We start from the raw sequence: 26638 nt of genomic DNA on the forward strand, positions 1-26638 counted from the left end.
ATATGTACTTTTAAAACTATTTCAAAGATTTCAATCTTGTCCCCTAAGCTTAACCCTTTTAAAAGTTATTGCCCCTTGTGCGAAAAACCTTGTTATCGCTACTCCTCCGAAACCATAAACCGCAGAGACACGAAACCTTCACTAATGTACTCAGGGACTTTAGACACAACTTCAGTCTATTCAGTGCAAAAGTATCCGGTGACCCCTTATATGAGTTATCGCCCTTTAACGTCTTTGCGCTTATTAGTAAACCTTATAACTTTAAAGCTAAAAGTGGTAGAAGCATGGGGTTAATTGTAATGTGACCCTTGGCCTTTGACCTTGAATATTTGTTCAAGGTCAAAGGTCAAGGTCATTTCAAAATTTTTAATTTTTCATTTTTTCCATCTCTCAAGCCATTTCTGGTTTCTTTTGTATAAAAATAAAGAGTAGAGAGTTAAATATGAAGAATATATGAAATTTAAAGGTGGAAAGACCTCTAATTGTTCGAGAACAATTAGTCTACTAGTCTATCTATTAATTTTTGTTTTAGACCTAATTCTTTTCATTTCATTTTTCCTTTCTTTTTGTAGTTTACAGCACGCTGATGGAATAGATGTAACGGTACCAGGCTAATAAATTTTCTTCTTTGGTTTACTGATCATGTTTGACGTAAATATGGGGGAGGGGGATCTTGACAATAAATTAAGTCGTCTTTTACAGCACCGTGCTAGTACTTGTTCCTGTATACTTTTATCACAAATAAAATATGTTTTTCAAGTGAAGCAATATTTTCTACACCTCAAAGCCAGGATTAAAAATTTTAAACTAAAAATGATGAATGAATCTCCAGAGCGGCCATTTACGTGAAACGTTAAGATCGAAATTTTACAGATCAAATTGTCCACAATACTGAAACCGGATGTAGAACTATTTTGGTAAATAAAATATCGTCATGTAAATATTATACCTCCCATATCGGATATGATATCAGATATTGTGACAAAGACAACTACGTCTAAACATTTTTCTGTTTCAAAGGATTTTTTCTAATCCGTTTTTCTTTGCTCTTTGGATTCTATATAAAGGATGACTGTGTAAATGGTGATCTATACTGTATAACAGTGCCAACATTTTGTAAATTTATTGTGTTGTTTTCAAGTTCCAAAAATTGTGTAGCAGTACTGTAGGAGAATGGATCTCTTAAATCTGATTAAAAAGAAATCATCTCCTCTTAAAAAATTAGAACTAGCTGTCCTGGAGAACAATGTCAAGGAGCTAAAAGAAGTCTTAGAAAGTGGGGTGGACCCAAACACTGAGATACAGTCACAGGGAGGAAACTGCGCCCTGCATATGGCGGCTCACAATGGATACTTTCTCTGTGTGGAGACTTTGTTGAAATACAATGCAGATCCCGAGAAGACTAATCATTTCAACCTAACACCACTTTACATTGCTCTCAGAAGAAATCAGGCCAGATGTGCAGAAATTCTCTTGCGAGTCAACAAATTGATGATGAGCATTGACCCAGTATGGATGCAGATGAACAATGCAGTAAATGTGTGGAACGGCTCTAATGATACAATGATTTCTGTGTTAATAAAGGCCACTCCAGATTTAGAAAGATGTAGAAACAACCTGAAAAGTAATTTATTTTTCTTGTGTAAAAGCAAAAATATGTATGGAAGTCTACGCACCATGGCTATAAGTGGTTACCGGTTCAGCCAGGATGAGAAACAATATTTCTTGAACTCACCTGTTGAAAGTGATAAAAATTTTCATGCCTGGTTGAACAACTTTAACAAACAACCACAGAGACTTATGCATTATTGTCGATTAAAGATTCGCCGTAGTTTTCTTGGAAATTGTAATGTGTATTATGGAGTTGAGAAATTACCTGTGCCAAAACTTCTGAAAGACTACATTGTCATCAAGGATATTAATGAAATTGATCTTTAAAAAATGAATTGAAATTTACTTTTACCTGTACAATCAACTAGTCAGATCTTTGATCATGTCCTAAATGAGAACTCATTATGGAGCACAAAGCAAATCTCAGATATATCAATTTTGTATTCATACAAGTTATTCTAATAATTTATGCAAGGAACATGCAGGCAAAATTGGATTCTGTACACTTTACACTCTAGATTAGTCTAGAAGGTTTACTTTTGCCCAACAAAAATACATGTAGCATTAACATGATTAATACACACACAATTTCAGTACCGGGTATATTAATTCATTTGAAAAATACACGAAGAATTGTAGTACCTACGTAAATTGTCTGTAGTGTACATTTTTAACAATACAGAAAATATGATTTTCAGTAAGTGCTGCCTTGGTGGATATTAAATATATATATATAATTATATGTGTATTAAATGTCTCTGCTTTTTCATATCAAAATCTAAACCTAAGGTTTTGTCTTTCATATTTGAGTCAAGAACATTATCATTTTATAAACAATAAATTAACCTTTATTATTTAGATACATTATGAACTTTTGAAGTTATAACCAATAAACTTATACATGTTATATTTTTAGTTATATACATGTACATGTATGTAGTTGTTAACATTTGGTGTAATTTATCACTGGAGCTGGATGAATAAGTTACATATCATTTTGTCAATAAAGAAAATTAAAAACAAATCTGAGCTTGTTCTTCAATATCTTGTTGGATGGATGCATATCTAAGGAATGTGAAACTTGGCCAACTTGGGCTATAGTGGGACAGCAATAGGGTAGCTAAGATTTATGTTACTTGGAGATACACTTGTATTCTAGTATATGTATGTAAACTTCTGCAAGAAGCTTAAACAAGACTGCAATTTGTAAATCTGTCATCAAACCCAATTTACTGAAGTCCTAGACTTGATCGTAACTTGATGGTTACAACATGGGCTGAATACGTCTACAGTCTCTACACAGAAGAGAAAGGGGACTAAAGTGAGCACTGTACACGCTACACTGTCTGCCATCCTCTCATTTTTTTTAACTGTTGCACATGCTTATAGTGCTACAAAATATAACTGCAAGATTTGTATATACATGTAGCAGGTTTTTCTTGGCAGGTGTAAAATTTGGTTTTGCTTGCTCAAAGATATGCCAATAATTTTCATTATTTTAGTGGAGTATATTTTAGCGGAGACATGGTTTTATGACTTTGCCAAAAAACATTAAAAAAAATGAATATTTTAGTGCACTCCTACTAAAATGCTAAAATAAGCCAAAATTAACACCCCTCTAAAATATCCCGCTAAATTAATAAAATGATAATAGGTCTTCAACTGCTCTAAAATAGAAAAATAAAATTTAAGCATCAATATAATTTTATTGAAAGAATAAAAAACATGAACATCACATATGAGGTAAACTGAGGTCCAACTACATCGCAGATTTTGTTTCCCATCTTTGTTTATGCTCAAACCTGAAAATAAAAAAAGAATTGTACATCGGTGAACAAAGATTACAGAGCTCACCTCAGCAAATGTTATCTTTAAATAAGGCAAAGTCCCACAATAATCAAATTATCTAGTAGCGTGCAAAGCCATTTTTTATCATATTTATCTAAAGGCATCCTCACATTAGTGTATATTAAAGTTTGTTCAAATCATGACCCCTGAGGGTAGGGCAGGTCCACAACAGGGGATCAAACGGCTTTGCTGTTCGTGAGAAGATTTTTTAAGATTTTTCCTACATATTCCTATGTAAAAATTTTCCCCTGCCCCCTGTTGTTGAATCTACAATATGTAATGAAGCTTTGAACACAAGTTTCATCTTTTCTGGCCCAGTGGTTCCTGAGAGAATTCAAAAATGAGAAAAGTTTACAGACAACACACGACAGACAGATGCCGGACACTCTTCGATCAGGAAAGCTCACTTGAACCTTCGGCTCAGGTGAGCAAAAAATGAAGAAATTTTGTCATAATGATAAACATTCTGTCAAATACAATCGTTTTTCTTTTTATATTAAATAAAAAAATTTAATCCCCCCCACCAAAAAAAAAAAATTAATAATGTGATACTTTAAACTGCAGAATATGATATTCTTTGCATGTTTGCATTTACTAGACAGTGTGTTGTTTTATATTGCTGAAACACTTCATTCTTATTTACATGCAATTTTTCTTTGCATTTTAAGCTACTGACATACCCCCATGGTAATTTCTTTTTCTTTTTTTCTTTGTTTGACTCTTTCTTCTCCTGTGTAAAGAAACATACATTACATTATATTTAATGGAAAGTAAAGTAAAACCCTGCTAAACAATCTTCCTATAAAATCAGATGAGGTACATTTTAAATTTGATTAAAATCTGAAATGACAGTTTATACCTCTAATTGCTGACTAAATTTTTTTGCATCAATAGCATCTGCAATCTTTTTTCCAAACTGCAATAAAAGAAAAGTTGAAGACATTTCCATTTTACTACACATATAGCAGGCCTTTCAAAATCTGCTGGAACATGGTACTTTTACTCGGCTGAAATCATGACTAAACCGGCCAAAATATTTGATGGGAGAAAAATTCAATAACATATTCAATTGAAATTGCTTTCACAAGGCATCTCCTATTTTTGTAAAAGATTACCAAATGTTTCTAATCTTTTTGAAAGCCCTGCATATAAAATTAAATGTACAAAATTAAATAAACATGCAATTCTTTTTTTTTCTTTTCACAGAAAAGATGAGAGGAATGAATTGTACATCTTGGCTTGCTAAGATAATCACCTATGCCTTTTTTGAGACATGTAAGTGTAAATTGAAACCTCAAGAAAGTTTTGAAGTTCAGGTGGTTCAATACCTCTCTGGTTGACATATAATCACTAAGTTCCTCAGCTGTTTTAAAGTCGCCTTCTTTAATGGATTCATCAATTTTTTGTTCTAATGAACACTTAGGTCCATATTTTCCAGGATCTGTGCTTTTAAGATGGTCATTAACATTCAGAAATCCTTTAATGCTCTTCCATTCACTGTTCTGCGGTTCATCTTTTTGTTCTCTGTTATAATTAAGATTACAAAATAAACTGTATGGTTTTCAAATATATAAAATATGAAAAAAAATCATTGCATGTCCCTACATAGTTATAGGTATATACTCTTAGAGAATCACTAAAATGTTAACTCGATCCACTTATGAAGACCATTTAGCATGATTGTTTCAACTGACTTCCCCTGCAAGAGGTACATGTACATGTAAATTCATTCCTGCTAGCGCTTCTTCAATTAAATCTTACTAAGTTTGCTTCCCTTTATAAGTGAACTTTATATGTTTGAAACTCTTTTTTTTTTATGTAATTAATGTCAGCAATGCTACACATGCAGATCCATGAATCTGTGGAAGTATAAGGGGAAGGGAGATTGGGGGGGGGGGGGGGGGGGCGGGGTCTTTCCATCACACAATCATTTAGGCAGTTTCACAACTCATACCCACCCTAACAACACCGGGCGCATGCCTGTGTTCATATAAGGGGTGCAAAAATCCTGTATTATATAGCAAATATATAATAAATACCATTCCTGTATAAAAAGGAAAAATAAATGGGATGGAAATATAATGTTAAATATATATCAAAATAGAAGCTAGGGTAAGACTACTAAAAAATAGATGAGTTTTGTCTTTTCATTACTGATCGTTACACTAGCTGGCATGAACTTATTAGCTAATTTTATATTATTTCAGCTGAATTTATGAAGCTTGGTATGGATATTATTGAACATGCTGAAGAGAAAGTAGATAGTGACATTGAACAATGTTCAGTTGTAGTTCAAACTGTTTCACAACACACTTCAGAGATTGAAGGTGACATACTGTATTTTGGTTTACGTACTTTAAGGTAACATGTTGCTATCTATATTCATCCATCACTGTCCCTCATATTTTGATCGTGTACATTTGATCATTTTAAACTTCTTCTGTGAAATGACTGAATTAAAATTTCAATCAGGCCAAAAAAAAAAAAATAATAGTCTTGTTTCCTGCTACCCGACCTACCCTATTTTTTTGCACCTGACCCTAAAGTTTTTTTTTAGTTTTGGAAAAAAAATCAGGAATTTCGTGTTCCAAAACTGAAAAAATGTATATTCAAGTGGTATTTCATGAAATTCTATGTTTTAAATATAGACTTTCTTAAACTACCACTTGAGTTGTGCATCGAAAGACATGAAATTTAATTTTAAAAGATAATATTGACCTGATATGTTTAATTTGGTTTTGTTTTAGTTTATATCCAAAAAATACTGTTGGGAAAAAATAAAATAAAATAAAAAAATAAAATAATTTTCCTACCTACCTACCCTATTTTTTTCAGGCTGGTAGCAGGAAACAAGACTATTATTTTTTTTGGCCTCAATATAGTATCTATGCATGGGCAAAATGGAAGGGGAACAAAAATAGTGAATTGCATGGTCTCTTCCTGTCTTGAGATATTTGCAACTCATATTGAAAATGCATTACACTATTTAAATCTACTTGAAGTTCTAATTTGAAAATTATAAGTGGAACTCAAATTTGGAACACAAATTGGACCTTCAATTTCAAATCAAGCAAATTTCATGAAGTGAGCAATACTGTCTTAAAGGAGCATTAAGTAAGAACACAGCATGAAAATGTGGGAGCCCTATAGGATACACATTGTATGTCTGTCTGTCTGTCCATCAATACTTTTGTTGTGATGCAATAAATCTGTTTTAACATTAACTATACTTTCAAATTTTGTACAGAAGTACCTTACTTTTTGAGAAAAACACATGTTTGGCTGAATGTTTATTCACTGAAACACTTTGCATCATATTTCAAATTTTACACAAAAAGAGTTGACCATAAAAGGAAGATATCTATGCATTCATTTTGTGATCCATTTGTCCATCTAATTTAGACATGTTTTTCATACAATTATACATAACACCAGCAGTTAATGGAGTCAATATATTACTAATGATTATTTAATTTATTTTCAGAAAATCCTGCTATTGTTCATGAAGAAGAAAGTCCTTTGCATGGTGTGTCAGGTAGATATCAAAGTGTATATGTACTACTCAAATTACAGTATAAAGTAACTGTGAATTTGTTAAGATATTTAAAGCAAATTTGCAATACACATAACTTTCCCTGAGGTACAAGTTTTCAGATGAATCAAATTTTAGATATAAATATGAAAAATTATGTCATTTCAATGCTCCAAAATCTGAGATCTTAAACAAGAAGCCTATGGGTCACATCGCTCACCTGAGCACTGTGGCTAGGAAACAAAAAATCAGTTCAGTATTGAAAAGCTTAAATGCATAAGTGATCCCAACCTACCCCAAGAGGGGGGATGATTTGAACAAACTGGAATGTACACTATCTAAGGATGATTACATATTTCTTTGATAACTGTTGCTTTTTTTCCTATAAGTTTGAACTTTCATTGTGGTCCCACCCTACCCCTGGGGGTCATGATTTGAACAATCTGAATCTACACTACCTGAGGATGCTTCCATATAAAAATGACCAATCATGGCTTTGTTGTTCTTCTTGAGAAGAAGATATTTGAAGATTTTTCCTATATATTCCTATGTAAAACTTTGATCGTCCATTGTGGCCCCACCCTTCCCCTGGGGGTTAAACCTGAATCCCTTTCACCCAAGGATACTTTGCGGTAAGTTTGGTTGAAATTGGCCCAGTGGTTCTGGAGAAGAAGATGAAATTGTGAAAAGTTAATGATGATAATGACAGGCAACAGACAAATTTCGATCAAAAAAGCTCACTTGAGCCTTCGGCCCAGGTGAACTAAAAATCTCTATAAACTATGTTATTATATAACTAATAAATAGTGTGATTATAGTCAGAATTATGTGGCCTCCAATATTTACAATGTCTATTATTAAAACATTTTTTTTCAGAACAATCCAGTCAAAATTCAGAGTTTTCTCTGAGTCAGTCATCCCAAGGAACTGTAAGTGACGAATGGAGACCACCCACATACAATCAAGAGAAACTAAACAGGAGTATGGAGATACTGTCGGATGGTAAATTTACACCCCTACGTTTCACCCTGAATGCATCATTAGATGACATACAGCAGCCTACAAAAGACTACTTGACACAGAAAGCTAATGAAGTTGTTCGGTATGCATTTCAGTGCATTGCACCTTGTCAAGAAAATGCTTTAATGCATTTGTTATATCAGAAATATTACAAGTCAGAGGAGAAAAGGATAGAAACTGATGCATTAACAGAAGCCTTAATAAAAGCATATAATCAGGCTGATGGACACCAGAGTCAAGTACAGATACTATCATTATTTGTGAACAACTTCTCGAAAACTGAACTTTGTAAATTAGTGCCTGGTTTAACAAAGTACAAAATAGATTGTGCCAGAAAATATGCATCAACAAATGGTCCTGGTCAAATTATTAATCAGCCAAAAATTAAAAGGGTCAGACTTTCCAAATGTCGAATTCAGCATTTTGTTGAGTTTTTGTGCAGTCCTTCAATTTGTCAAGTGGTCGGATATGGTTCAAAGACACTTCATTTATCATCTGGATTACAAATCAAAATTCCAAAAATGATTAGAATGATGATTGCCTCAAGAATTATCCATGCATATGAAATGTTCTGTGAAGACAATGAGATAATGGCACCTTCAAGGGCAACATTGTTCAAGATTATAAAGGTGTGCTCTGCATCGCAGAAAAAATCTTTGAAAGGACTGGACAGTTATACTGCAGATGGAATGGAAGCAGTGGAGTTGCTACAGAAAATACTGCATAAACTACAAGAAAATGGCCTTTCAAGAGACATAACAAAGAACTTGATAGAAAAGTTATCAGACATGAATCAACATCTTAAATTTGATCTGAAGATGCATGTCACACAATCCAGTACTTGTATTGACCATTGTTCAACATATGCCCTATCAGATGAGAAAAACTCAGATTTCAAGGAAATTTGTGATCATCATCATACTGAGATCTGCATAAAATGTAGTAGTATTGCAACAGTTATTGATGAAATTTCAAGTTGTATATCAGCAGCAAATTTATCGAGTGACTTGCAGAGAGAATTGGAGCATGATTTTGGAACAGTCAAGAAAGAATATACAAGAATGGAAAGCCCATATAACACAAGCTGTAAACCAGGATAGCAGTAAATGCAAGATCATAGAAAACTTGAAGAGTAACCAAGCACTGTTGATTGTGGATTGGGCCATGAAATTCTTGCCGCAAAGTTTCCGTGAATCACAGCAAAACTCAGGTTTGGAAAACAGGGCATAAGCTGGCATGTTACATGTGCAATATTCCTTAAACATCCCAGTGGTAATGCAGACAATCAGGAAAACAAATTCAGCCTGGTATCATTTGTACATGTACTACAAGGAGGAAATCAAGGATGGTTCTCAGTTGCATGTATTCTCAAAGACAGCTTAGAAAAACTGAAATGTCTCAACCCCCATCTCTCAGAGGTGTATTTAAAATCTGACAATGCAGGATGTTACCACAGCATGCCATTGATGTCTTACATTTGGAGGAATTATGACTTTCTACAGCTCAAAATAAGAGAATACAATTTCAGTGAGGTCCAAAGTGGCAAAGACCTGTGCGATTCAAGAACTGGAACATGCAGAATGCACATTTTGAAGTATGCTAATGAAGGTAACAATGTGGAAAGTGCAAATCAACTGAAAACAGCATTGGAAAGTCACGGAGGAGTTAAAAATACATTCATTACATTGATTGATATCAGCACAGACAATCAGCCTGTTTTGTCAGGAACTATCAGAAACATCAAAATCAGTCAGATGAAAAATTTTGTGTTTGAGGAAGAAGGCATCAGAGTGTTTAGAGCCTATGGTATTGGTCAAGGACACTTGATTCCAAGGAGCACACTGGAGAAAATATCTCAGAATCTTGCCTTTGACGAGACCAAAATGAAGGTAAAATTATGATCACTTCAGACTGTGCATCATAATTCCTTTAGACCTTTGAACTTGTGTATTATGGTCTATACAGTATAATTATATATTCAATAATTTTTTTTAAGGTCATAGAAGATTCCACGATTATACCAGTATGTACACAAACAGGACTGTTGAAGCTTCCATTTGCATCTCAACGTTCTGATGAAGAGGACAATGACAATGGAGATCTTACCTGCACTGAACCTGGCTGTATAAGATCATTCAGAAAACCATCAACATTAGAAAAACATTTGGCTGTAGGAAATCATTCTTACCATAAGGTCAATAGTTGTACAGATATAGCCATGGAATTGTGGGCAGAAAAATGTAATGAATCTTTATGTTACAACCAGTCTCACTCCGTGCAGGCTTCCAGTGTAAGTTCTGAGAGTCAAACATCACAGCTGAAAACAGGATGGGCTTTAAAGTCGGACAGAAAATTTGTAAGATTCTCAATGGCTGTAAAACAGTTTGTGAAAATGTTTTTGATGAGGGTGAAATAACTGGTAAAAAAGCAAACCCTGTGTCTGTCTCTTTACAAATTCGTAATGAACGAGATGAAAATGGCAGTCATGTATTCAGTCCAAATGATTGGATTACAGCCCAACAAGTCCGCAGTCTTTTTGCAGAGTTCCAAATAAAACTGCTAAAAGAAAGCTCCGACAGAGAGGAAAGACCAAAATTAGAACTTACAGTCAAATCTGAGGAGGATGAAGATTTGAATGATGTCCTAAAAGATCTGGATGCCATGGAAGCATATGACATGGTGAATTCTGTAACAGATATGTGTCAGTTGTGATTTAAATCTTTATAGTAACTCTGTCACAGTCCATTCCTATTTGTTGCAGTGAGCTTCATAATCTGTGATTACCTATGTTTATTGATACATGTTGCTTAAAACCTAAGACTGTACTTCATTTGCTTTACAGTATATATGTTATTCTAGACTTGGAAGACATTTTTATTTGCACAAATATTTTATGTATCTGTCATGCATGCCCCTTGATTAAGATCAAGGCATAAATTTGTGTAATATTATTTTACTGAAGACAATTATGTACAAGAAGCCTTTAAAGTAATTTCAGATAAAGTTTGAAAGTGTATCATGATTTAGAACTAGCCATGCTGATGAATTCGATAAGACTTAAAATTAACTTATATGTACATTGTAGCATAAGTAGATCATAATTTATTTTTTTTTCTATAAAGGTATTGAAAGTATTTTTTTTTTCAAAATGTTCAGTAATTGTACAAAACTTTTAGTGGAAATATTAAAAAAAAGGGAGACAACTCTTAATATTTTTAAGACAAAGATTTAATTAAAAACTTCAGACTTATACATCATTTACTTTACAGTATATGTTATTCTACACTTAGACATTATTATTTGCTCAAATATCTTATGCAGCTTTAAAAAGTATAAGACATGCTTACCTCTTGATTAATATCAGGGCATAAATTTGTGTAATATTGTTTTAATGAAGACACGTTTGTACAAGAAGCCTTTAAAGTAATTTCAGATAAAGTTTGAAAGAGTCTTAACTTTTTATGCATGATTTAGAACTAGCCATGCTGATGAATTCGATAAGACTTAAAATTAACTAATATATATACATGTACATTGTAGCACAATGTAGCACATAATTTTTTTATCCAGATATGGAAAGCCTTTTTTTTTTTTCAAAATGTTCAGTAATTGTACAAAAATTTAGTGGAATTATTTATTTATTTAGCAGTTGCATGATATATATTCTATGAAAGTATGAAACAAAGGGAGATTACTCTGTTAAAAATTTGTTATTTTTCTGAAAAAATGCTACAATTTCAAAAATTCACTGTGTCAACAATAATCAAAACCCGATTATCCTCTTGTATGAAATGATTATTAAGTTCACAATCTTTACCTTAAACCATAACATTTTAAATTTTAAGTGTCCAAACCCAATTTTAAAATATCTTGAATATCAGCCTTTTTGGAGTATTTTTCGATGACTTCTATATCAAGAGTTATTTCCCTTGTTTTAAAATAAAATACTGATTTTTAAGAAAGAAAAAATATGTTCAAAATTAAATAAATAATACATATTTTCTTTCATTCTAATTTTTGTTGTCTCAATTTTTTAGTAAACACAAGAATATGGTAGTTGAAAATAGCAGTTTTTCAAAAAAATGCAAACACAGCATTATGATGAAATTGGTGCATTATGGGATACCCCCTTGGTGGGCCCCAATGATGAAAATTTTGAGAAAACTTTTCTCTTGTGATGATACGCTATTTTGCAGGAGTCTTTTGTGTAAATTTCATTCAAGTGAGTTACACCTCATGTATGACCCCCTGCCTGGCTTTCTCATAGAACCACTGATAAAACACCTGGAACTTATTGTATTATACATGTATATACCGATTTCATACTTTTCGCATGCAGGGTGCTTTCTCTTTCTTGAGGAACATGGATCATCCTTCACAGCTGGTCCAAACTTCACATCATGTTGACGTAGAATATCTTTGTCTCCCTCATCTGTTATCTCTGTTTGAACTAGTGACAGTAATAAAACCAGCAATAAACAAAAATTTAAACTTACTTACTAAGAACATTTAAATTGTACAGAGCAATCTTAAAGGAAAAGCATTATCAATACAAATAATAATAAGGTCTAATCAATTTGTGTAATTAAAATATTAAATGGATTTCTCATTTGTAATTATGTAAAGCAAACACTTTTCTGCATTAAATTCTTCTGTAGATGTTTTATTCTTTTCTCTGCTGATCTCTTGGTAACTTCATCAGTCTTTTTCTCCAAAGTCTTAAATTTCTGAAAGTACATGTACATGTAACCATCATTCTGTTAAAATTAAAAAAAAAATAGTAATGCTTATTCTTATATTTTAAATCTTTTCAGATGTATTTCAAATGTAATTGTAAAGAAACACCATAAAAGAAATGATACACATTGAGATATTTGAAGGTTTGGGGGTTTAAACTTACATTCCAAAGATCCGATCTGACATTCTTTGGCTTATTTGCTGCATTTGCGGCAGGTTCAGTTTCCTCGTTTTTTGATCCCTTATTCTCTTCGGCATTTATCTCATTTAAGCTTTTTGTTTCTTTGTTCAAACCAGAGGTTATAGGTGGGACACGACTATACATTCTCACTATATTCAATGTTTGTTTACAAATTCTACTTTCAGTTTTACAGGAAGTCTAGGTAGTTTATGTGCTTTGCAACTCTTTTCTCTCTGTATCCATAAAAATATTATTTAGATCTTTACTTAATAAAGCTTAATCCAAAAAGTTTTAATTCAAAGGTTGTCAAATAATTGTTTTAAAATTTAGATAGAGAAAAATGTTTGTTTTTATATATAATAGAAATATCCGGAAATTTATTTGTCGTATTTTAGCATTTGTAAAATTGTCATAATCATTTTAGTGTTTTAGCAACACGTGAAAACACTCTCAACTTCAAATGTGTGTGTGTTTGTTTTAGATAAAATAAAGAAGAAATTATGGTAATTTTTTTCGATCGGTCAGGTGTACTGGGTAAAACAAAGCACACATCTCTGGATGCCTAGATAAGTAAAATGATACCCGGTTGACAAGGTTTATGTAGCCAAGTGCAAGCTGTCTGCCATTCAACTTGCTCAGTTGCTGCAATATTAGCGGAGGACTTTTCAGCTTTCAGTTGAGATCATGGAGCACATATCAGCTATTCGGTGCGATTTCATGACAGGTCCAGTGACCGCTTTGCACATTATTACAGACAACTTTGTTTTGGCAGGTATATATTGTAGGCTTATTCCCTACTCACATCTTCAGGTCCAGCACAATCTCTTGATTAAACTATATAGCTTGAAATAGCTATATAGCTTTAATAAGCTATTCAAAAAAGGAGACGCAATTTGATAAGTAATTTTTACATGCGTTATTTTCAGAAGAGTTCAAGGTTGAATATTATCACTGCACCAAGGTGTGATTTTCTGTGCATGCTGAGAAAATAACACATTTTAGAAAAAAAGTGATAAAATAGCTTCATCAAGCTATTCTGAATAGCTTGATGAAGCTATATAGCTAAATCAAGCTATATAGCTAAATCAGAAGATTGTGCCGGACTTGATCTTTATGAATCATTATATTCTGGTAATTCAAACATTTTAATATTAAAAAGTACTGAAAAATTCAATCTGCATGTTGTTTGGAAATTTTTAGCTTAATTTTTGGGAAAAAAGTCAATTTTCAACTCATACACGGTCCTTTTACCAGACCTGGATGCAGTGATAATTAAGCATTGACAGTGCATTTAAAACTAAAGCTTGTCCTCATAAAATCAGGATACATTATACTCGACGAGACCTTGCTAAGGAAAATTGATTATATGAAGTGTTCTGGTGATACTGGTCCTCTTCACTTGCCCAAAGGCACATGCCTTACCTGGAAATTGACCTGCCCTACTACAAAAAAAATCTGCCCCAAACTTCAGGTAATGGTACTAGTCAGCCCCTGTGTGAAAATGGGAAATACATATACTTGATATGCATGCTCATCATCACCCGATTAGATACCCTCTAGCTATCCATCAAGACCTAAGTCCGTTGAATTTAGAAAGGGTTCAAGGAAATATTCAGAAAGACAGAGCTAGAGTGTAAAAGAAGGAGAAAGGGATTTAAGATTTATACTGTTATTTTATTTTTAATAGGAATAGGAAGCTATCTTCACACCTTCGATATTTCTCTACAGAGAAGTATATCCTGTGACTTGGTGTTGCCATGTCGTTGTATTCATGGAATCAGAGGTAAATAGATTGTACTTACTGGTTGAGAATTCTGAAATGAATGCATTCCACTTGTCTCATTAGAATTTAGGATAGATATGTGGTATTTGATTTACCTATAGTTGTACATGTACTAGATAACTAGCTGCAGAACTGTAGCTCTCTGCTTGAGAAATAAATAAATAGAACAAATAGAAAGATCTTTTTAATTTTAGTTAGTCTAAACTTATAAAAAAAAATATGCCATATATGACTTTACGTATTAAAAGAATAAGTAGTTGGGACTTCCAATTCACTTTGACGTATCCATGGTATTCAAGATATCAGTGTTCGAGATACTGAAATTCAATTTTACTTGTAAATTTACTACCTACATGTTTGTTTTTAAATACATGTACAGTTGTAAATAGACATAGAAGGGCCAGGGCACATTTTATACTTATCATTAAATATAGGATACAATTTGATAAAATGCTGAAAGTTTCATTCATAAAAATTATTCATTTTAATTGAAATTACCATTTTCTAATCTCCATACATAATTCATACTTATAGTAATTAAAAGTTGATTTCTAAACTAAAAATGCTGATCACTTAGACCCCAGGTATTCTGACATTTGAAAATCACTTGATCTGTATTACGTAGATGTTAATTTGGGTTTTACATAGTCAGGATATAATTTTGCCATGCCTTTGAATGAGAATTCATTGGTGTCATAAAGGCTGTTTAGTTTTTTTTTTTTTTTTTTTTTTTTTTGGGGGGGGGGGGGGGGGGGTAGGGGGTAAGGGGGGAGGGAATGGTATGCATTTAGTACATTTGAATTATAATTTAATTTTAATGATTGCTACTTAGCAGGTGTTATTTGTTGAAAAATAAAACTGACCCATGGAAGTGAGGTGTATGCAAATCTATTGAAGATATATCTTCCAGGTAGATATACATGTAACTGGAATGATTTCAAACATGTTAATTAATATATATTGTTTCTACCTTTTCTAGCATTCAAAGGTAAGACAGAGTTGCCTACCCTGGCTGTGTTTGGTGAAAAGAGCATTACCATGATAGACCTTCATCTACCAGCAAAGAAAACACAGAGCAGTGCAGTTGATGATGAAACTGCTAACAATGCTTTCAGTGTGACATCAAAAGCAGGCCTGACAGAATTTGAAGACTGGATTTGGGATGCATTGTCTTTAGACAAAGTTAGTCAACTAAAATTTCGAAATAATCCCATGTATATAACATTTCTGTGTGATTACTGTATGATGAACTTTTGCAACATTTCTATGCTTATATTTTATAAATATGGTTCAAGTGATCATGGACCCCTAGGGACAGAAGACACTGCTTTGTATTGCACTCCTGATTTTTTCATAACCTTGGGATTTTTTTTTTTTAATTTTGAACCTCTTGGTGACAAATTAGGTCTTCATTTTTAGCATGTTTGGTAAAATCATTGAAGATTAATTTTGTGAAATTATGAATTAAAATATTTACCCAGTATCTAGCAGACAGGAAATCTGTGACCTATGATTATTATACCCACAAGGTCAACAACCAGAGCCATGTTGTCTTCCTCTGATTTTTTTCATCAATCCATTTTTCTGTTTAGATTTTTAAACTTGATTAACATAATGAATATTATTAAATGATTTAGATAATAACTTTCAAAATGAAGGGATATGGAGACTTACTCAGTGTTAATGTTTGCTCAAGTAATAGGTCAAATATTCATGCAAGGTCAAGGTCATAAACCTATGTCAAAGGTAAGGGGATGTTTTCATCCTACACCACAGTTTTCACCCTATTTCATGATTATGACTTGTTCTTTATCATGTTTATTAAATAGGAGAACAGTGATAATTTGGCCTTGGCATTAGGACATAACACTGTAATCCGGTGGGACTGGAAACAGAGACTGATAGTGGAGAAGGTCACCTGTGTAGAAAACTGTATATTGTATCCTTATCCATTGCATGTAAACACAGTGCGTGTTCTCTACCTCTTTAGTTTCCATGGATTTTTATTAAATGGTATATAAAATTGTAAATTATTTATAAAAGTTACAGTAAAATTGCTAATAAAGAAGTCATGAGAACATGAAATTTTAGTTACTTGAAACAAAGATTCTCTGTATCTATATAAAAGGGTTAAGATGTGAAAAATAGGGAAAATATGTAACTTTTTTTATCACCATGATTTCTTTATATCCTAATTCTTATGAGTTTAATACTATACATGCATTTACACAATGTGCCTTATCTTATGTATTAAGATATTGTGCTAAGTTCATCAATTCAAATTGGGAGCACCTTATTTTGGCTGCTGGAACTGTTTTCAATGAAATACTGTTGTGGGCCCCAAAAGGTCAGAAGTCAGAGTCTGGACATGTGACAGTCTTAAAAAGTTTAAAAGGACACAAGGTTTGTTCTTAAAATATGCATAAAAGACTTGTATAGCACTTTATGTTTCAGTTTATTAATTTTGGTGTAAAATCTTTAATTTTTTTTCCTTCAGGGTGTTATTTTCTCTGTGGAGTATATCCACCAGAAACAGATGATGTGCTCTGCTTCAGATGATCGCAGCATTCGACTCTGGCAATTCAAATTTGAGAACTCTTCTGCTCCTGGTGAGGTTGAGACTCCCCTGGAATTATGGGAAAACAGCAGTTGTTCTTGTGTAGGGGTGTTGTATGGTCACTCAGCCAGAGTGTGGGATGTCAGACTACTGTCCTCAACTCTGGTCAGTGTTGGAGAGGTAGGGACATTTTTATTTCTCGGAAATTTTTTATCACATTAAGTAATCAAGTTGTTTGTTGATTTTTTTCCATAAATTTGTTTTGTTTTATTGAATATGCAAAACATTCAGATTTGGAAATATAATAAAAATGTTTGCCTTTTCAAGACAAGTGTCAGACTTAAAGTCATATACATTGTATCAGTATAAGACAAGTAACTGGAAATCATATAATCTGAAATAGCATTTTTTCAATACTACTACAGTATAATTAATTATAGGACTCAACTTGCTGTGTTTGGAATTACAAAGGAGATATTCTTCAGAAGTTTAAAGGTCATAAGGTAATGTTCTGTGTATATTGTATTACATATTGTTTTAGAATAGCTTTTCAGTGTTAATACCTTTGATAAATGTGTGTTTTTTGCTGAAAATATTTAGATTAATTGCAGGGTAAAAGTATATGGAGTTTAACTGTGGATGACAAGGAAAGATTTGTGGTATGACTCTGTCTATGATTTAAGTTGTTCATTCTCTCTATCAATCTCAGCTCAAGGAATTCATAAGCTTTTTATTGATATATATATCTATCAGTAGAACAGAGTATGCATTTCATTATGAAGGCATAATTATTTAAAAAAGACATTTAAAAACTTTATAATAAATTTGCTATTCTTGAGAATTTACAGTTAGAGTTTCATTTGATCATTCTTTTGTGTAGGTGACTGGAGGAGGTGATGCAAGTATTCGTCTCTGGTTTTTGTCATCAAGGTCAGAGAGGTCAAATTACAGAACTCACTCTCTCCAGCTTCCACATATGCTATCTGGAGGAAAGGTATATCCTCAAGGGGGATAACTGTGGAAACCTCTCTAACTGAAAAAATATTAAGTTTTAAACACAATGAAGAATTATTTAATTTTTCAATGTCATCTGCAAAGGAAAGATGGGTCACTGCAACCATGCAATTAAGATGTTTTTAAAAACCCTAGTCAAGAACAGGACTTTACATGTAAATACATGTAATCATGAAGCTTTGTCTACTGTCCTATCTACTTGTGCATGTAACATCTATATAGATAAATTTTTTGAAAATCATGTTTGCAGAAATATTATGACTTTGTAGGAGTTGTTGGTTTTTTTTTTTAATCAATTTTAGGAAGATGACTACCCCCGCTCAGTTGGTCTGCTAAATCACAACGAGATTATCGTCATTACTAATGAAGGGTAAGCTGCTGTGCTTTATCACATTGTAAAGTCCAAGTATATACTTGGTGTTTAGTAATTATAAATAAGTTTGCAAAACAAAGGGATGAGTTTACTGAAAAAAATGTTATAAATACATGTAACATGAATCTGTAATGTCTAATATTGAGTGACATATACTCCTTGTAAAATTTTTATAAGCACATACTTTATAAAGTCTCTTGATTTTTTTTTTTTTTTAGCTTTTTTTTTTGTAAATTTCATGATAGGTATTTGTACTTGTATCATGTTGAGGAGGAAAGATGGCAGACACTACAAGATGATTCAGAATTCAGGTCTTACACAGTGATGTCTGTAGCTCCTACCAAACATAAATGTGTTGCACTGGGAAATATCCATGGAACACTCAGGATTTTTACATGTAGGGGTGTGTGCAGTGTCAAATTCATTCTTTGAATTACATGTACAACTACTTTGTTGTAGTCTTTAAAAGCCAAAGTGATCTAGTTGTAAGAAATGTAAACTTTGTTAACATTCTACTGTAGATGCTTCACGTAAGTCAGATTGGAGCTACAAGGACTGGAAGATATGTGATGGTAAAATAATGAGTGTCCATTGGTTGTCTGGTACCCAGCTCCTCACCACAGGTCTAGATGGAGAAATCGTAAATACACAGCATTTACAATTAATCAATATAATTTCACTTAGAAATTTAAGATCTGAAAAAATTTTACCATCTGAAAAGTTCTGGAAATTTCTTATGATTTGATATTAAATATTGAAGCCCTGCAATGTGAAGATTAATTTGTCATAACTAGATATATGTATTTGTGTTTTGAAATATTTCAGAAACTATGGAACTTTGAAGTTGTGTCCATGATTCTGGAGTGTTGTGGTCAGTACACTCTTCCTATGTGTAAACAGAGGTGGGTGTCAGCTGCTACAGTAGGTCACGGATCACTGATCTGCGGGGATAGAGGGGGTACCATCCATTTGTTTCAGCTGGGTAGTGAATGGGTAAGTTACAGTAATTATAAGCCAGAACCCTTGGTCATTACTGTCAGTTTTATAAAAGTAATGCATTACATTACAATTACTTGTAATTGAAATATGGTTTCATTACATATTACATCCCATTATTTTGAGCAAATGCAATGATTACTATGCATTATCATTACACATTACCACTACTCCAGGTCTTAGCCAGAAGATCAAAGTAATGTGCATGAATTGAAAGTGTCTTTTTTTCATCTGTCTATCTATCTAAGTCAGAAATTACATCCCCAGCTCAGACTGCAAATGAAGTTGAAGAAGGTGGTTGGGATAGAATGGGAAGCCAGGGAGTGGTGCCCTGGCATTGGGTCGGGGTTATACTGGAATCACCCAGTCTGTCTGTCTATTTCTGTTTACATAAGGAATTTAGATCTCTTTCCAGCTTATCTCAAATGTCATGGTCAAATTCAGTTAACAATCAAACAATATGTACAAAAATCATTGCTTGCTTTGATTGGATTTGATGCATGGCTGTTATGAAGAATAAATTTGCATTCAATTTTGAATAAATTGTTCTATATTTAATGATTTTAAGTCTATTTCATTATTTGTACAGAAGAGTCCATCCCAAAGTTTCCCAAAAATTCATGGTAAAACCGGAGTGTCAAGCATTTGTTTCTATGGAGATAATGTTTACACAACAGGAAGAGATGGTTGCTATAGAGTTTTCAGCCATGATGTTGGTCACTTGACCTTATTAAACAGCTACCGTGTGTACAAGGGCTTTGAGTGGATTGACAGACTTCAGATAGAGGAAGAAGGAGCTGAATTTTTTGTCTTTGGATTTCAGTCTGTAAGTGATTTTAATTCATGTAATATATTGAACTTTTACTTGTGAATATAATACTAACTTTCTTATAAGATACAGTTAAATAATTTGTCCAAAATTATTTTCTGGGTGTAAGATTGTATCACTTTTTCCATGATGTGCATGCATGTATATTGGAAGTATATTGTAGAGTGACTTTGTGTTATGGAGTGTAAACAGCAATCAGAAGCTCATACAGATTCCTTGTGGTGGAGGTCATAGGTCATGGGACTGCAAAACCAAGGGAGACAACTTCAGATTTGTTTACCAGAAAACAAGGGAAGTGGTTGTATGTGACACCAAACTCCAACAGAATCAAGTGAAGCTCAAGGTTCTCTAAAAATATACACCTCTTCATTTATTTTTGCATATGTGTAATCATGAAAATTATATTCATTACTTGTACATGTAAAACTAGGTTAATTTGTACATGAATATCCTTAATTGTGAAGAATTGTAAGACTAGTTACTGTATATAAAAAGTTTTCCAACATTTGATTTCATTGAAGAATATAATTGTTAAAGTCAGGAAAAGCTTAGATTTTAATTATTTATTATAAAGTGTATACTGCACAAAAGGTTGGGATTTTTGAAATAATAAATTTAGATCTGTTTTTTTTCTACTGCAGAGTGCTCTTCATGGAAGGGAGGTAACTTGTGTTAGATTCTTTGATGTGAGAGAGGGTAAGTTTATATGTAAACTTGTCTACTACATGTAATAATAATGTTTACCCTAAACATAGTCAAAAGATTTGCTGTAAAACTTGTGAAGCTGATCTTCATTGTAAATCAGATTGTAACATTTCAGTAAAGTGACATTTACAATGTAAATTACAATAAATTATGAATGTTCTTTTTAAACAGATGGATGTATTATTGTGACTGGAAGTGAAGATACAAGTGTTCAGATATCAACTTTAAAATGTATCCTTTTAAAAAATTATCGAAAGATTTGAATTTTCCTATACATTTGCTAAAAGACGTGCACTTTTTATGTCTCTGAATTAATGAAGTGAACTGAAAAGTTGTGAGCAGAGGTAATTTATTTTCTGTTGATAATTTGAATATCATTGTTTCTTTTTTCAAACATTACTGAAAATATATGATTCTTAATTTTTTGCAAGATAACAATTATTCAGTGAAAGAAATATCTTGCATAGAATACCTGAATGAACATATATCTAGTGTACGGGCCCTCAGTTTATGCCCCTCCTCCAAACAGTCACATGACCAGAAATCCATGTTAATGTTTTCTGCTGGTGGTAGAGCTCAGTTGTTGGTATGGAGATTGACAGTAGAAAACTCCACCTCCTTAGTAACTGAGAATCTGTGCAGCTTTATGATTGGTCAGATAAAAAGAAAAGGAAGAACCAGGATGTGGAAATTACAGCAGATAAATCTGAATCCAGAAACTAGGTTTATGGACCTGAGTAGTGTTCAACTCACCAGAGTGTGGTCAGAATTTCCAGATCATTTGCATATCTTAGCTTCTGCCTGCTCAGATGCTTTTGTTAGGTAAACTCTTAATTTTGAGAAATGCATTGGTGCTACAGATTAATCATTTATTGAGTGTCTTTAAGCATTCTTCAGTCACAAAATGAAATAAAGTGTGTGCTTAGGAAATGAACATGTACATGTACCTGCTTGAGGTTACTGAAATAACTGAAATACCACAGAAGTAATTTGCTGAATCCCATCATGCCAGACCCCAAGATGCTGTAAAAATCCCAATTCCTGATAATACAGATTCTAGTATACCAGGAAGATAATTTAGTTAACCTTTAAAGAGAAATGTTCTGTATAAATTTCTCTGTGTTAAAATTGATTTTGTAAATTTCTCAGTATAGCACTTTTCTGTATTTTTTCAAGGAATTTCTACTTGATCTTTGCATATTACATGTGCCTTATCACAATCAATGACCATTTTCGGATTAGTATGATGAAACACCAAAGAGAGAGAGAGAGAGAGAGAGAGGAAGTTCCAGTTAAAAACTGGCACTCTCTTCAAATGTTTGACTTGGAATTCTTTTCATATTTTTAGGTTTTACATTTTTAATGAAGAAAAGAGAGAACTTTTTCTTCTCTTAGAATCTGTCTTTCATGAACATTGTGTATTAAAAGTGTGTCCTCTAACAAGAAAGAGCAAAACAGACTCTGAACTCTACATACTGTCTGCTGCAACTGATGGTCAGATAGCATTCTGGAAAATAAATAAAGGAAATATCTCACTCATTGTTAAAAAACAATTGGAACCAAGTCCAGAAAAAGTAAATATGGAAAAGACTTTCTCTTCCATAGAGAATGATACAGGAAACCAGATAAGTGATAATCTCAGGGAGCAATGTGATACTGCAAAGTCTGTGATGTCTACCTCTAAAACATGTAATAGTGAGGATGAACAAAGAGTAAGCAGTGACTTACAGTACTCTCAGTACAGTGATTATAGTTCTGGAAACTCTTATGATGCTGGTCACATACAGGAAGATTCTAAAGGGTCTTTGGAGACAGATTCAGTAGAGAAAGAAGACATGGAAAAAATGAGGCCTGTTTTTGTCCTGCGTCACCATCAGTCAGGTGTGAATGGAATGGACTGGCTCCATTATAAAGGTAACTCACAAAGAGGAATTACAGATATCATATTCTGAACTGAAAAAAAACATATAAAATAATAATCAATTACTGTAAATTCTAAATGTGCATGGAATTTATTATCACATAATTTAGCAAGAAGCACCACTTGGAAAATAAAATTATTCACTCTCATTTTTGCTGAAATACATATAAACTCTCCTGATAGATAAACAGTCAATTCGTGAATTCGTGAAATTAGGTAGTTGTGTAAAATAAGAAATTTACAGTACTCTTTTGAAGTAAAAACAGCCTTTTAGGCATGCAAACCAGTGATTTTTAGATTGAATAAATACCCCATTGTAGGTGAACATAAAGCATTTGTGTGGAATATTTCATTTGTTATTTCTCTGCATACATAACTTGTGCATATACCTGTGTTTTATCAATTACAATCATAACAAAATTCATTTTAAGATAAATGTTGCTAGACTCTCTATATATATGCACAAAGTAGTTTGCAAGCAAGATGATGGATGTGTATGTAATATATTGCTTCACTTTTTTTTTATACAGATGACGACTTCCTGATAGCTACTGGTGGTGATGACAATGCTCTTTTTATTTCATTGGTTCAATTTGATGATGATTTCATCAGAGCCAAGGCCAAAGGGTTTTGTTTGTGTGCTCATGCAACTGAAATAACAGGTATATGATGAAGCCTACCATAACAGCAGATATTACACAAGTGCAGGCTGTGCATAGGCACTAAGACCATACAAATATAAATCAAAAAATTGATTTAAAAATAAACATGTCCAAGATATTTAAACCAATTTTATATCTAACTTGTTCCAGCCTAGGGTTACTCTGTAATTCAATTGAATTTTCATTCAATTTCTTCCCAGAGATATGATTTTCAATATTAAAAATTTTAGGTGTAAAGTTTCTGTCACCCAGTAAGCTGTTGTCAGTGTCCATTGATCAGAGGCTTATACTATGGGATATCAGGATTACAAATGATGATATACAGGTACGTGTATATAGTCCATTCTTTACCCCCCCCCCCCAAAAGCAGGGGCCATTTATCTATGTCTTTCTGTTTGTCTAGCTGTTCCTCTGTGTCTCACTGTAATTCTGTATGTAACACTTTCGTTTCTGGGTGATTCTCAGAGTGCTAATTGCTTAAGCTTTTTCAATAAAACTTAACTTCGTAACTCCACATGATGTAAAGAAGATCTGAATTGATTTTAAGGTGAGAAATTCATGTACTGCGTAGAATGGTTTCCAGATGATAACTTAAGTCCTCTTAAATTTTTATCTTTACTCTCCTTGACCCCTTTTGATATTGGGACCCAAAGGTCAAGGTCACAAAATCATATTTCATAAAATTTCTTTAGTTCTCTGTGAGATTTTCAAACTTATATATTTACTCTCCATAACTTAAAAAAAACCTCCACTGATCAAGGTCAGAAATTCATAATATATCAAATAAAAAAATTTCCTGACAATAATTTTAGTTTTCTTTTAGATTTTGTTATGAAATTTTATATATTAATTCTGCATGACATCAAAAAGATCCCCCAAAAGATTTTGAGGTCAAAAGGTCAAAGTTAAAGGTCATATTTCCATTTGTTTCACATATTTTTTCCCAGATGATAACTTTACTTCTGTTTTAGCTTTTGCAATGAATCTTATTTTTATGACTCTCTCAAACTTATGAAAGACCTCAATCCATTTTGAGGCCAAAAGGTGAAAAGTCAATCATTCTTTTTTTTTTCTCTATCTGCATCTTCATTATTTTAGGTCTTCCACTCACTTATTTTGTTCTTAAGTGCAAGACATAATTCCCTGAATTAACTTTCTTTTTCAAAGAATCGAATTTCTGAAATTTAAATCTTATCCAATATTGCATTGAAATTGTTTTTGTCAAGTTTGTACAATATTTGCATATTTTTTAGGTTTAAAATTCTATTTCATGTTGGTGTCTACATAATATTATTTTTTAATTTTCATTGACTTGTTTAACTTTAACTCCAGGTACAGCAACTTAGTTGTAAGTTTGTGTGTGTGGCTGATATATCAAACATAGATGTCTGGAAAGTTGACAAGTAAGTAAAAACAAATGTTTTGAATTTTAGTTCAGAAATGATTACATATTGTCTAGATCACACATGATGACTCTCCTAAGAATGAGAAGTAGTTAAGATTCCATCAAGGTACAGTTGTTAATTCTTAAACTTAATGCATTTCCATGTAGTGTTGATTCAAGTTTGTTCAAATTGTGGCTTCTGGAGCAAAGATGGGGACCAAAATAGGAGGGGGGGGGGGGCAAAATATAAAAGAAAAAAACCTTTTAAAATATTTCAAAGAGAATCAGGAACAAATGCAGTTATGATTTATATGCAAGCATCTTAGTGAAGTGTATTTTTTTTTTCAAATCATAGCCCCTAGTAGTGGGTGAAAATTTTAAGTTTTGAAAATAGGCAAACACTTTTTAATTAGTTCAGTTAAGTAATATCAATAAGCATTTCCATGTTGTGTCATTTCTGTTCAAATTATAGTTCCTCTGTAAGGATTGGACAATAGTAAGGAGGTAGAGGTGGAATCAAAATATTACTTCAGAACTTATTGGGAAAAAAAACAACTTTTTTTTTTCAAAATCAGCAGGGCCACCAGGCACCAGTAGTAATTGCAATAAGCTTCCTCATGTAATGTAGATTCTTTTTTAATGATGCTATGAGGGACTGGTGCGACCACAATGTAGTAAAAAAGGTTTTCATCGATCAACACATGTAAGTCTCCATAAGAAGTTCAAGGTATAGTTATAAACATGATGTAATGCCTAAGTAATCTGTAAATTCACCAAATTTTAAATGTTGAATTCATGGACTTTGATTTGCTGAATACAATAGAGGGTTTCATTCTCCTACATATTTATCTGTCAGAAAGAGAATGGATTCAAGGTGAGCATTGTGGCCTATGGGTCTCTCATTAAAACTTTTTTAAAAAATTGTTTAATAGTTAATTATTTCTTACAGGAATAGATTTACTGTTGTGGTATCTGGCCAGGGATTAGCGACATTTGATGTACAGTGTGCATAGTATGAGTATGTACCTGTAGTGGGACAGTAAATACTGTAACATTTTCTTTTAAAGGATGACTGAAATGTTTTGTTATATAAATAGTTCATTATATCCAGTTAACTATAATTATCATTTTCTTGTGCTTAGAAAGAAGAAAAAGAGTTCATAGTAAGCATGAATTCAGACTTTATTATTTTACACTGTATGTGAGTTTTTTTAATTGCCTATACATAGAAACTTTGTTAAAATATGATTTTTATCATAAAGAAAAAGCACAAAGTCATGCTGAAAATTATGATTTAATTAAAGGTATACATTATTTTCTTTTCAGCATAAAATGCTGGAAATATTGAAGTATATTAAATAAATTTTACTCTCTATGAAATTTGTTTTTCATATTTCTTTTTCCACATTGGACAAGACTGATTTAAAAGCATAAAATGTGACTTAAAATAGGAACTTAAAAGAAAGACAACCCCCCTCCCCCCCC

General features: G+C 32.7%; 3 protein-coding genes across 4 annotated transcripts; 2 read left to right on the forward strand and 1 right to left on the reverse strand.

Moving 5' to 3' along the window:
• The first annotated feature begins 955 nt into the window (after positions 1-955).
• Positions 956-2424, forward strand: LOC133202399 (ankyrin repeat and SOCS box protein 8-like). The gene has a single exon (XM_061338216.1). It carries the CDS (start codon positions 1174-1176, stop codon positions 1936-1938), a length of 765 nt encoding a protein of 254 aa, XP_061194200.1. The 5' UTR covers positions 956-1173; the 3' UTR covers positions 1939-2424.
• Positions 2425-3297: 873 nt separating this feature from the next.
• On the reverse strand, positions 3298-13073 carry LOC133202445 (protein FAM204A-like). The gene is made up of 7 exons (XM_061338270.1): positions 12912-13073; positions 12645-12738; positions 12338-12461; positions 4788-4983; positions 4319-4375; positions 4140-4189; positions 3298-3413 (listed from the first exon to the last, which is right to left on the reverse strand). Exons 1-7 carry the CDS (start codon positions 13071-13073, stop codon positions 3371-3373), a joined length of 726 nt encoding a protein of 241 aa, XP_061194254.1. The 3' UTR covers positions 3298-3370.
• Positions 13074-13464: 391 nt separating this feature from the next.
• Positions 13465-26367, forward strand: LOC133202624 (tRNA (34-2'-O)-methyltransferase regulator WDR6-like). 2 transcript variants are annotated; one of them, XM_061338472.1, is made up of 23 exons: positions 13465-13701; positions 14617-14712; positions 15692-15894; positions 16542-16651; positions 16968-17115; positions 17210-17449; positions 17710-17772; positions 17881-17928; positions 18150-18263; positions 18586-18653; positions 18902-19059; positions 19178-19296; positions 19482-19649; positions 20242-20478; positions 20645-20824; positions 21123-21177; positions 21358-21417; positions 21618-22008; positions 22535-23100; positions 23638-23769; positions 24000-24094; positions 25102-25172; positions 26103-26367. In XM_061338472.1, the coding sequence occupies exons 1-23, from the start codon at positions 13614-13616 to the stop codon at positions 26164-26166; spliced, it is 3474 nt and encodes a 1157-aa protein (XP_061194456.1). In that variant the 5' UTR covers positions 13465-13613; the 3' UTR covers positions 26167-26367. The 2 variants fall into 2 exon arrangements, with proteins under 2 accessions (XP_061194456.1, XP_061194457.1); XM_061338473.1 differs by having other exon boundaries at positions 18902-19053.
• Positions 26368-26638: the final 271 nt, after the last annotated feature.

Source organism: Saccostrea echinata, unplaced genomic scaffold (assembly GCF_033153115.1).
Source record: "Saccostrea echinata isolate AGI-Se365-2 ecotype Australia unplaced genomic scaffold, CSIRO_AGI_Sech_v1 ptg000047l, whole genome shotgun sequence".
Lineage (NCBI taxonomy): Eukaryota > Metazoa > Mollusca > Bivalvia > Ostreida > Ostreidae > Saccostrea > Saccostrea echinata.